The sequence below is a fragment of the Microcaecilia unicolor genome, chromosome 3, assembly GCF_901765095.1.
Source record: "Microcaecilia unicolor chromosome 3, aMicUni1.1, whole genome shotgun sequence".
NCBI classification, from domain to species: domain Eukaryota; kingdom Metazoa; phylum Chordata; class Amphibia; order Gymnophiona; family Siphonopidae; genus Microcaecilia; species Microcaecilia unicolor.
This window is the reverse complement of record NC_044033.1, coordinates 281,349,331-281,361,561: the sequence shown is the minus strand read 5'-3', so window position 1 is coordinate 281,361,561 and position 12,231 is coordinate 281,349,331. Positions and strand designations below refer to the sequence as shown.

The following is a 12,231-nucleotide window of genomic DNA, read 5'->3' as shown; positions in this document are numbered from 1 at the left end:
TCCAGTCAAAAGCCTGTCCCCGGCTTTTGCTGTGGAGGCGCAGGGGGCTGCTTAGGCGCACGCTGTTGACGAGAACGAGCGCGCTGGGGCTGTCCCTGTGCCTGACGAGGCCTTCGGGCCGGCTGGTTGTACCTACGCTTCGCAAAAGAATAGGGTGCAGCCTGCCGGGCCCGGGAAAAACGTCCACCTGTGGAGGTGGATGCTGAAGGCGCCCGGTGGGAGAGCTTGTCGAGAGCGGTTTCCCGCTGATGCAGTTGGTCCACCATCTGCTCGACCTTCTCACCGAAAATATTATCCCCCCGGCAAGGGATGTCAGCCAGTCTCTGCTGGGTGCGGTTGTCCAGGTCAGAGGCGCGCAGCCATGAGAGCCTGCGCATCACTATACCTTGGGCCGCAGCACGAGAAGCCACGTCACAGGTGTCAAAAATACCCCTGGACAGGAACTTTCTGCACGCCTTCAGCTGCCTGACCACCTCCTGATAAGGCCTGGACTGCTCCGGCGGGAGCTTCTCGACCAGGTCCGCCAGTTGTTGCACATAGGTCCGCATGTGAATGCTCATATAGAGCAGGTATGATTGGATGCGGGTCACGAGCATGGAGGATTGGTAGGCCTTCCTCCCAAACGAGTCCAGAGTGCGAGACTCCCGCCCCGGGGGCGCCGAGGCGGTATCCCTCGAACTCCGTGCCCTCTTGAGAGCAGAATCCACGACCGCTGAATCATGGGGCAATTGGGGCCGCATGAGCTCTGGGTCAGAGTGGATCCTGTACTGGGACTCTGCTTTCTTGGGAATGGTGGGGTTAGTTAACGGTCTCACCCAGTTCCGGAGCAGCGTCTCCTTCAGGACGTTGTGCAGCGGCACCGTGGAGGACTCTCTAGGTGGTGATGGATAGTCGAGGACCTCGAGCATCTCGGCCCTCGGCTCTTCCACAGAGACCACGGGGAAGGGAATGCTAATAGACATATCCCGCACAAAGGAGGCAAAGGAGAGACTCTCAGGAGGTGAGAGCTTCCTCTCCGGTGAAGGCGTGGGGTCCGAGGGAAGGCCCGTAGACTCCTCTGAGGAGAAATATCTCGGGTCCTCCTCTTCCCCCCACGAGTCCTCATCCTCGGTATCGGACATTAGCTCATGTAGCTGAGTCCGGTACCGGGCCCGGCTCGACGTCGAGGCACCGAGGTCTCGGTGTCGTCGAGCGGTGGACTCCCGCGCCGGCGGGGACGGAGCTCCCTCCATCGACGTCGACGGGGACTCCACCTGCGTGGCGGTCGAGACCGGCACCGCAAGCGGCGGCGGTGTCGACAGCCCCGGCGCCGGGCTAGAGCTCGCCGGCACCACAGTCATCGGCGCTGGGGGCACAAGCACCCCCGGCGCCGGCACCGCCTGGCGCATCAGCCCTTCCAGGATCCCCGGAAGGATGGCTCTGAGGCACTCGTCCAGGCCCGCTGCCGGGAAAGGCGGTGGGGCCGGCAAGGGTGTCGGTGCCGGAAGCTGCTGGGGGCCAGGAGACGGCACCGAGGTGCCGGAACCCCGACGCGTCGGTACCTCCACAACCGACGGAGACCTCTCCTCACGATGATGACGCTTCGGCGTCGCCTCCTCTTCGGGATGCACCGAAGGCGACCGGTGACGACGCTTCTTATCCTTCTTCCGATGCACGTCACCGGCGCCGGAGGGCATGGAGGAGGAGGAGGTCGATCCCCCTCGGTCTCGAGGTACCGGGTCAGACAGGGTTCGGTCCCGTGGGCCACGAGCTGAGGGCGTGACCGGGGCCGACTGCCCACGCGGCCTCTCACCCCCACTCTCACCGGAGGACCGGCGGGCCGACGGGACCTGTTCTCCTGGGGTCGCTGCCATCGGTGCCGATGTCTCGGGCATCGATACCGGTACCGAAGGGCCGGGCGTCGATACCGATGCCGTCGAGGTCGACGTCGAGGGGCCGGCGCAAGTTCCAAAAAGACGGTCCCGCAGAACTTGCCTCGCAACCTGAGTCCGTTTCCGGAGACCGAGACACAAAGAACACGACTTGAGATTGTGCTCCGGCCCGAGGCACTGGAGGCACCAAGCGTGGGTGTCGGTCTGCGAGATCGGCCGGCCGCAGCGACCACACTTTTTAAATCCACTCGGGACCTTTGAGGACATCGACGGAAAAATCGCGTCGGCGAAGTCAAAATCGTCAATGGTGGCTAAAATCACACCACGAAAAAAGAAAACGACCGTGCGGCCACTAGGCCGCCACGTAGCGTCCCCGCTGGAAGCGAGGGAAAAGAAGGGGAGCGCGTGCTCCACACGCGCAGGGTCTCTCTTTTCTTTTTTTTTTTTTTTTTTTTGAAGAGAGAAAAAAAGGAAATAAATTTAAATTAACGAAGCGCGATCCGCGTATACGCGATCGCAAGAATCCGGCGGCTGAAGTAGAGAGAGCGGCAAAGCACGACTCTCTCCAGGCGCGGAAAAAAAGGAACTGGCGGGAGCGGTCGCGCACGGGCGGGAAGACGGCCGCGCATGCGCGGTGGGCGTGCCCTGCGTCCCGACCGTCCCGCGAAGCCTTTTTTCCGGTTGGTGGGGGCTGCCGCGGACGTCACCCAGTCGTGAGAACAAGCAGCCTGCTTGTCCTCGGAGAATGCAATATATACTGACAACTCATTCAGTTCACCTCCCACTTCTCCTCTTTCACGGTTTCATGTTGAAATGCAAAATGGCCTCCTCCCTCTCCATCCAGTTTGCCAACATCTTTTGTAAAGGCAGATCCAATACAATGCTGGTGAACATTACTTCAGATTTCAACACTAGTTCATTTTTACACAGGTTTTAATGCAGCGGTACATGTTATTTCAAAGTAAAGTTTAAGTAAAAAACAAAGAAGAAGAAAACCTCCACGGATGGAATGAACCACAGATGAGCAAAAAAGTGGAGTCACTCAGCAAAGATAGGAACCAGATGATTCTTTATTTTCCTTTTCAATCAGCAGTAGTGTGTAAAGGAAGGCCCGACACAGCTGTGTTTCAGCATAAGTATATGCCTGTTGCATTTTATAAAATTCTGGACTGGAGTCTTTTCATTGTGTGTGAGAGAGATAGCGAGTGGTTGACTCTATGGCATTACCAAAAATAAAGCAGAGAAAAAAAAGAGACTAGCTTAAACCCTTTGGCCTACATGGAGTAAGAAAGAAAAGAACTGTTTTGTTTTGTGGCCCGGGTCAAGGGTGCCTGACTGACCCTGATTGCTAGTTGGTGCCTAGGACGCTGGTGAGAGTGTGAGACCTGGGTTACATATACATTAATTACTGCAGGACCCATTTAAAAAATGAGACTCGTTACTAATAATGGGCATTAACGGCATTTTGAAAAATGCAGCTCCAAGTCTTTGAAGATGTAGCACGTCTCTTCAAAATTTTGCTTTAGTTACAGGCAAGCAAGAAAATTGTATGAAGGTAAAACATTGAAAATTTGGGGGGGTCAGTATTTCAAATGATTTAATGTTCTTTGGAAGGAGGGAAGAGAGAAAGAACTGCAATGGGGGAAGGTTAGAGAGAGATAGGAGGAACTGGAATGGGGGGGGGGGGGGAGGGCTGGCCATGTATACTTTTCATTTTAATTTTGCTTACACTTTTTTCAGTGGTAGCTCAATGTGAATTACGTTCAGGTACACTAGGTATGTTCCTGTCCACGGGGGCCTCGCAATCTATTTTTGTAAGTGAGTCAGTGGAAGATTAAGTAACTTGCCCAACATCACAAGGAACAGCACTAGGATTTGAACCAGAAACCTTAGGATGTCAGGCCTGCTGCTGTAGCCACTAGGTTAGTCCTCCAAGGCAAATTTTTCATTTGAATTTTGCTCTTACCTTTTTCAATGGTAGCTCAAGGTAAGCTACATTCAGGCACACTAGTATTTCCCTGTCCCTGGAGGGCTCACAATCTGATTTGCTACATGAGGCAATGGAGGGTTACGTGTCTGTCATATTCAGATGCCCGGATGAATATCAGCTGGGACCCGCTTAAGTTCTGGTGGTGATGACATGTAGTTTTCCCAGATATTCAGTACTGGTGCCTGGACATAGCCTGGCATTGAATATCTGGGCTTAATTTAGCCCATGGCTATAAGTGGCTTAAACCCGCTGCCCGCCACAAGCTTAATATTACTCCTTTGGTATTTGTCTACCAAGTTTGTTCTGTAAACCCTAGAAGAAAGTAACTTTACCAGTCAGAAAAAGAGACTGGCCAGATACTTTTGAGTGAGGAAGTTTACATAATCTATGTATTCAAGATTTCTGAATGATTTATCTGTGTTAAGGGGGGGGGGGGGGGGCAACTATGTTCTATTTATACTAAATGAATAATAATAATCATTAGCTGTGTCTTTCTTGTGTTTCCTTATTTTAGGGAGTGCTGCCAATTTTTTGGCGACAATGGCTTGACAGTGAAGGTGTTTTTCACGAAGGCCGCACCATTTGGTGTTCTGTGGACGCTCACAAACTACCTTTATTTACATGCAATAAAGAAAATAAACACTACAGATGTCTCAGCATTATTCTGCTGCAACAAAGCTTTTGTGTTCTTGCTTTCCTGGATTGTTCTCAGGGACAGGTTCATGGGAGTTAGGGTAAGTCACTTTTTCTTTTCCTGTGCTTTCCTCTCAACTAATTTTTAACAGGTTTACATTAACCCAGTTTGGTCATGTTGGCCTCCTTGGTGAGCAGTAAAGCATTTCTGAGCATTTTGCAGGGGCTCCTTGTTTCTTAAGGGAAAAGGAAATATAAGGGCAATTGATTTAAAAATAAAGTTTTATTTGTACAGTCACCAGGTGAGCTGATCAAGCTGCCAAAAGAATCAGTCAACCCCAGTTTACAGCAACCTACAACCCAGTGGCGTAGCCAGACTGCCAATTTTGGGTGGGCCTGAACCCAAAGTGGGTGGGCACAAAATTTTCTCTGTACCCCCCCCCCCCCCCCCAGCAAAATTTAGTCACACTCAGATGCATTTGTCACACAGGGTAAAGTGCTGCTTTTCAGTGCTTCCGATTTCAGACAATTTATTTAATAGCCTAACACCCTTTTCAGTGAGCTTTCAGAGGCCAAAACCTCCTGCCTCAGGTCAGTATAATGCTGTTACGGTATCCTCTCCTGACCTAAGGAAGGAAGTATTGGTCTCTGAAACTTTATTAACACCATATTACTTTATCCTAAATTAAAAATAAAATTATTTTCTTTACCTTTGTTGTATGACCATTTACTTTTTCTCATTGTGTCTCTAGATTCTGCTTTCTTTCGTTTTCACTTAACTCTTCTGCCAGGGTTTCCTGGCCATTTGTCATTTTTCTCTCCTTTTTCTTTGCTTTCTTCAATATTTTTCTGCCTCTCTCTGTGTCCAGATTTAATTCATTCTTACTATCTATTCTTTAATTTCCTTCATCTACTTATGGCTTTTCATCTTTTTCTCACCCTTGTTCTCCCCATGCCCCTTCCTCTTATTCTCCAATCTTTCACTACTCCCCCTTTCCATGCAGCAGCTCTCCTCTTTCTCTCCCCATCCTTCCAGTGTCTCTCCCCTCTCTCTCCCCATCCTTCCAATAGTCTCCCCTCTTTCTTTCTGCATCCTTCCATCGTGTCACCTCTTTCTCCCTACCCTTCCATCCAGCGTCTTCCCTCTTTCTCTCCCCATCCTTCCACCCATCTACCCTCTCTCCCCTGATCCTTCCATCTAATGTCTCGCTCCCTCCTTCTAACCAGTGTCTATCTCTCTACCCTTTTCTGTTCAGTGTCCCTTCTCTCTCCACATCCTTCCAGTCTCTCCCCTTTCTCTCTGCATCCTTCCATCCAGTGTCTTTCTCCCCATCCATTCGTTTTCCCTCTTTCTCTGCCATCCTTCCATCTGTTTTCCCTCTTTCTCTGCCATCCTTCCATCTCTGTACCTCTATCTTCCTCCATGTTTAGTATCTCCTTTTCTCTGTGTCCCTATATTACTCTGTCCATCTTCTCCCCTCTCTTTGTCCCCAGTGCCAATATATCTCTACCCTCTCTGACCCTACCCCATCCAGCTTCTCTCCCTCTCACTCCCTCCTCTTTCCAGCATCTGGTTTGGTTGCTTGATTTCCTGCCTCCCTCCCTCAAGCTGTAGGTTTAATAGTCCCTTTTCCTTCATCTCCTTGGTCTGGTATCTCTGTTTCCCTTCCCTCCCTCCTTGTGCTGTACCAGCAGTTCTCTCTCTTCCCTCCAGTTCTCCTCCCATGTCCAACAGCTCTCTCCCTTCCATCCAGATCCCCTCCTCCTCTTCCTCCCACATCTCTCCCTTCCATCCAGATCCCCTCCTCCTCTTCCTCCCACATCTAACAGCTCTCTCCCTTCCACCCAGATCCCCTCCTCCTCTTCCTTCAGCAGCTCTCTCCCTTCCATCGTCCCCTCCTTCTCTTCCTCCCATGTCCAGCAGCTCTTTCCCTTCCCTCCAGTCCCTTCCTCCTCTTCCTCCCTTGTCCAGCAGCTCTCCAACCCCTTCCTCCTCTCCCTCCCATGTCCAGCAGCTCTCTCCCTTCCATCCAGTCCCCTCCTCCTCTTTCTCCCATGTCCAGGAGCTCTCCCCCTTTCCTCCAGTTCCTTCTTCCTCTTCCTAGCTTGTCCAGCAGCTCTCCAGTCCCTTCCTCCTCTCTCTCCCATGTCCAGCAGCTCTCTCCCTTCCATTCAGTCCCCTCCTCCTCTTCCTCCCATGTCCAGCAGCTCTCTCCCTTCTATTCTGATCCCCTCCTCGTTTTCCTCCCACCTCCAGCAGCTCTCTTCCTTCCCAGTTCCCTCTAATCCCCTTCCTCCAAGTCTGACTCTGTCCCTGGCAAAAGTATCCCTTCCCTTTCCTCTCCCCCCCCCCCCCCCAACCAACCAACCACAAATCCAGCACTTACTCTTCCAGGCCCGCCATCCAAATCCTTCATCGCTGTCGCTGCCTTTTCTCCCGCGGCTTCCGGGAGGCAGCGATCAGTGTTACCTGTCAGTGCCTGCCCTGAAATTGTGCTTCTCTTCTCCCCAGGCTTCGCCCCGCTCGTTTCTTCGCTTGTCGCGCTGCGCTGCTATTCAAACAGGCAGCTCCGCTCCTCTCTGCCGTGTCCATCCGGCCCTCTGATGCACTTCCTGTTTAGTAGGGCCGGATGGACGCGGCAGAGAGGAGCGGAGCTGCCTGTTTGAATAGCAGCGCAGCGCTGTGCGACAAGCGAAGAAATGAGCGGGGCGAAGCACAATTTCAGGGCAGGCACTGACAGGTAACGCTGATCGCTGCCTCCCGGAAGCCGCGGGAGAAAAGGCAGCGACAGTGATGAAGGATTTGGATGGGTGGGCCTGGAGGGAAAGTGGGTGGGCCTGGGCCCGTCCAGGCCCACCCGTGGCTACGCCCCTGCTACAACCTGCATAGAAAAGGAGAGGACATCCTAAAAAGAGAAAAAAATCTGCTCTAGATGGTTCTTTGAGAGTCCCCTTTTACATTCTTTTAAGAAAAAGTAGGTGATAATTTCAGATGAGTGTCAGAAAACACTTTTGCATATATAAGAGCCCTTGCTGTAAGGGTCATGGAGACCATTTTGAGAAAGCAGCCATGATGGGCAGGAGCAAGTGAGTAGGACCACCAGGGATAGAAAAGGTAGGTATGGGAGTTTATAAGGATGGGGGGGTGGGGGCCTGGTCTGGCACTTACTGGACATATGTGATTATAGCAGTTTATGTATACAATGAAATAATATAGAAAGGAATACCATATTAAAATAGGATTGACCTATAACATTCACGCAAGACATCACACATCTCCACAATTCGTTATGGAGAGGAGAGGGGAAATAAATCTCACAGGTATACCATCCTCAATCCTCTCCCATGCCTGAAATATCAGGTATGCCAAATGCATCTGTAAAAAAAACTGTGGGGCCGATATTCAGACTGTGGAAGGGAGGCTGGCTAAATGGTTTTGAATATCAGGAGGAGTGTTTTTAACTGTTTCTTAAAGTTAGACAAAGATTCTAATGTGCAAATCTTTGTTGGGAGCTGGTTCCAAAGTGTAGGTGCTAACAAAAAAAAGGCACACTGATGCATAGAAACGCAGTGTGCTGAGTTAGCCACAGGGATAACCAGCCTATGAAGAGAGATTGATCTAAGCACCCTTGTTGAAATATAAGGAATGACTAATGATCCCAAATAAGGAGGCGTGTTATCATAGAAGACTTTGAGGGGCATAATCAAAAGTGGGTGCCCATCTCCGTGGGCGGCCATGTGAAGGGGCGGGACAAACCGTATTTTCGAAAAAGATGGGCGCCCATCTTTTTTTTCGATAATACGGGTTGTGCGGGGCAAATGCCTAGGATTTGGGCATTTTTGAGCTGGGCGCTATCGGTTTTCAGTGATAATGGAAACCGAAGGCGCCCAGCTCAAAAACGAACAAATCCAAGGCATTGGGTTGTGGGAGGGGCCAGGATTCGGCGTCAAAACAGCTGATCGCCGGAACTTTGTTGAAGGAAGGCGCTACTCGAGCGCGGAAGGAAGTCTCTCTTCAAAAAAGGTATCATTTGCGGGGGCGGGCGGCGACGGCGGGGGAGAGTTGGTGGCGGGAGGGGGTTTGAAGGGGATCGTGGGCAGGCCGGCAGGGGGGGGTCCGATGTGGTGGTGGCGGCGGGAGGGGCGGCGGTGGGGGGGGCGGCTAAACAGTGCCTCCCCACCTCGGGCTCTGGCCCCCCCCTCCTGGCGAGGTCTGGCGACGCCCCTGTGATGGGGGCAGCCATCTTGAATCAGCTGCACATACTCAATTGAGCCTAATTCCTCCACTACTTAAAGCCCTGCCTTCAGTCCTTCGTTGCTTCGGCCTCATTTGTTCTGAGGAGTTGCTGTCGGAGTGCTGTTCACCGACTTTCTTCTGTTCCTGATTTCCTGTGTACCGGACCTTGGCTAGTCTTCTCAGATTACGCTTGTTTGCTGCCTGCCTTGACCCTGGACTGAATTGACTATTCTTTGCCTGTTGGAGTTCTGGTTCTGGACTGTGTCTGTTTCTTGCTATTCTGGTCAGTGGCTGTGCAACCCCGCTGGTTCCAGAAGTCCTGGTGGCTACCTGCAGCTGGGAGCTCAACTCCCGGTGAACGGTGGTCGCTTCCCAGGTGAAGCTAGGGGTTGTCTGGCTGCCTGACCGAGTGCGGTGTCACTCCATCTCTGCTGTGCTCAGTCGGGGCACAGGGGCTCACTACTACCGGGTCATAACAGTAGGCCAAAGCCATGAGCTCGCCAGACAGGTCCGAGCTGTCTCACCTGGCTCAGGTTCTCCACCAGCAGCAGGAGCAACTAACCCGCCTGTCCAGCGCTTTGCAGGAGGTCTGCAGTCAGCTACCAGGACTCCAGCGGCAGGCGGCTGTGGCCCCTCCAGGCTCTAGAGCGGAGACTTCCGCTGCACATCTGCGACTTCCAGAGCCACCTCGCTTTGACGGTACTCCCGCAGCTTGCCGGGGGTTCCTGAACCAGTGTCAGATCCTGTTTGAGCTGCAACCGGAGGCTTTCCCGTCTGACAAAATAAAGGTGACCTACATCATCTCCCTGCTTTCCGGTGCCGCGCTGGCTTGGGCGTCCCCGCTGTGGGAACAGCGGAGTCCAGTTCTGGCAAACCTGGAGGAGTTCTTGCCACAGTTCCGGATGGTATTCGACGTTCCTGGCCGACCTCCTTCTGCCTCAGGGGAGCTGCTGCGGATCCAGCAGGGCTCCGGGTCAGTTGGGGCATATGCCGTCCGGTTCCTAACCTTGGCCGCGGAACTCATGTGGAACCAGGAGGCCTTAACAGCCATTTTCTGGCAGGGTCTGGACGGCCAGATAAAAGATGAATTGGCTGGCAGAGAGATTCCCGCTACTTTGGACGCCCTTATTGCACTCTGCACACGAATCAATATCCGGTTCCAGGAGCGAACCCAGGAGAGGGCCATGCAGCCGGCACCGCAGAGATCCAGAGGCCTTCCCCGCCGTCCAGAGACGCCCAGGTCCTTCGAAGAGGGTTTGGAAGGAACCAAGGAGGAACCCATGGTACTGGGGCGGCATCGCCTGTCCGGAGAGGAGAGGAATCATAGACTCCAAAACCATCTATGTTTGTATTGTGGGGAGGCCGGCCATTTCTCGGGCAGCTGCCCAAACAAGCCTGGGAGGTCGGGACACGCCCCGGCCTGAGCCCCATGAAGGGAGTGGCTCTGGGCCGGTTGGCCTCCCTTCCAGACAATTTGCTCTCCGTTCCTGTCCTGCTCCAAGACGAGGAACGTCAGGTTTATACCAGGGCCCTACTGGATTCCGGGACCGGAGGGAACTTTATCGACGCAGAGTTCCTGGCGCAGTTGGGGAGTTCCACGGTGCCCTGTCAGCCTGAGCTTCGGGTCACCTCCATCCAGGGGGATAGTCTTCCCCGGACCATCACTCGGATTACCTCACCTATACATCTGCAGGTGGGGGCTTTACATCAGGAAAAGATCCAGTTCCTGGTTCTCACCTGAGCCATCCATCCGGTGATTTTGGGATTGCCCTGGCTCCGTCTACACACCCCTGTGATCAATTGGGCTACCGGAGAGATCGGGCAATGGGGCTCCCGATGTGTCCAGCACTGCCTCCAGCAGGTCAAGCCCCCTCTGCCTCTCTGCTCTGCTCCGCTACAAGCACCGCAGGAGGACTTGCCCGGGCTGCCCAAGGACTACCAGGATTTTCGGCACATGTTCACTGCCCGGGCGGCTGACACGTTACCGCCTCACCGGTCTTTTGACTGTGCCATAGACCTCCTGCCGGGAACCGATCCGCCCCGAGGGCGCCTGTACACCCTGTCCCGGGAAGAGTCCCGTGTTATGAGGGAATACATCCGAGAGAATCTCCTCAAGGGCTTTATCCGGGCCTCTACTTCACCTGCAGGGGCCGGGTTCTTCTTCATGTCGAAGAAGGACGGGTCACTTCGCCCCTGCATCGACTATCGGGGCCTGAACAAGATCACGGTGAAAAATCGGTACCCACTTCCTCTCATTCCGGAGCTGTTTGATCGCCTCCAAGGAGCCCGGATTTTCACCAAGCTGGATCTGCGCGGGGCCTACAACCTGGTGTGGATCCGGAAGGGGGATGAGTGGAAGACGGCGTTTAACACTCATGAGGGTCACTTCGAGTACCGGGTGATGCCGTTTGGTCTATGTAATGCTCCCGCGGTGTTTCAGAATTTTGTCAACATCATTTTCCAGGATCTGCTCTACACCTCCGTGATCGTGTACCTGGATAACATTCTGATCTCCCGAGCAGGATGTGCTGCAGGATGTGCTGCAGTACGTGTCCACCTGTCCAGTGTGCGCCCAAACTAAGAGCTCTCATCAGAAGCAGTGGGGTTTGATGCAGCCCATGCCGGTGCCGCAGCAACCCTGGGAGGACCTGTCCATGGATTTCATCACTGATCTGGCCTCCCAGGGTAACACTGTCATTTGGGTGGTGATCGACCGGTTTTCCAAGATGGCCCACTTTGTGCCTAAGAAGACCTTACCCACAGCTGCCAGTCTTGCCTCCAGTTTCATCACCCACATCTTCAGGCTCCATGGATTGCCCCAAAGGATCATAAGTGACCGAGGCTCCCAGTTCACCTCTCATTTTTGGAGAGCATTATGTTCAGCCTTTGGGGTAACCACGCTCTTCTCATCGGCGTACCATCCGCAAACCAATGGGATGGTGGAAAGGATCAACCAGACGGTGAAGGCGTTCCTCCGGGCTTACTCGAACCAGCGCCAGGATGACTGGTCCTCCTTGTTACCCTGGGCTGAGTTCGCCTACAATAACAATCTACATTCAGCTTCCCGGACTACACCTTTCAGCACCATCTATGGGCGTCATCCACGTCTGCCTCCACCCATTTCGCCCATAGAGGTCCCACCTCAGGTACAGCCCACAGTCCGAACTATACAAGAGACATGGAAGAAGGTTCAGGAGCAGCTGTCAAGGCCAAGGAAACATACGACCGCAGGAGACAAGCTGCTCCCACGTTCCAGCCAGGAGAGAAGGTATGGCTCAGTACCCGGTACCTGAGACTGCGGCTACCATCACTCAAGTTTGATCCCCGCTTCATCGGCCCGTTTGCGGTGCGCTCCAGGATTGGAGCAGTGACTTACCGCTTGCAACTACCCGCTCAGCTCAGAGTGCACAATGCGTTCCACGTGTCTCTGCTGAAACCTTTCCGTAGGTCCAAGTGGCATCCAGCGCCCAAGAAGGTGGTTGCGCCAGAGCGTGATCCTG

The 12,231-nt window shown here is 53.3% G+C and overlaps 1 protein-coding gene across 3 annotated transcripts in view; it reads left to right on the top strand.

The window, feature by feature from the left end:
• Window positions 1-12,231, top strand: part of SLC35F3 (solute carrier family 35 member F3) — a 416,478-nt gene that overhangs the window by 310,874 nt on the left and 93,373 nt on the right. For all 3 annotated transcript variants that reach the window (XM_030198124.1, XM_030198125.1, XM_030198126.1), the window contains one exon: window positions 4,376-4,595. In XM_030198124.1, the coding sequence (XP_030053984.1) occupies window positions 4,376-4,595 (220 nt within the window). The remainder of the gene's footprint in view (window positions 1-4,375; window positions 4,596-12,231) is intronic.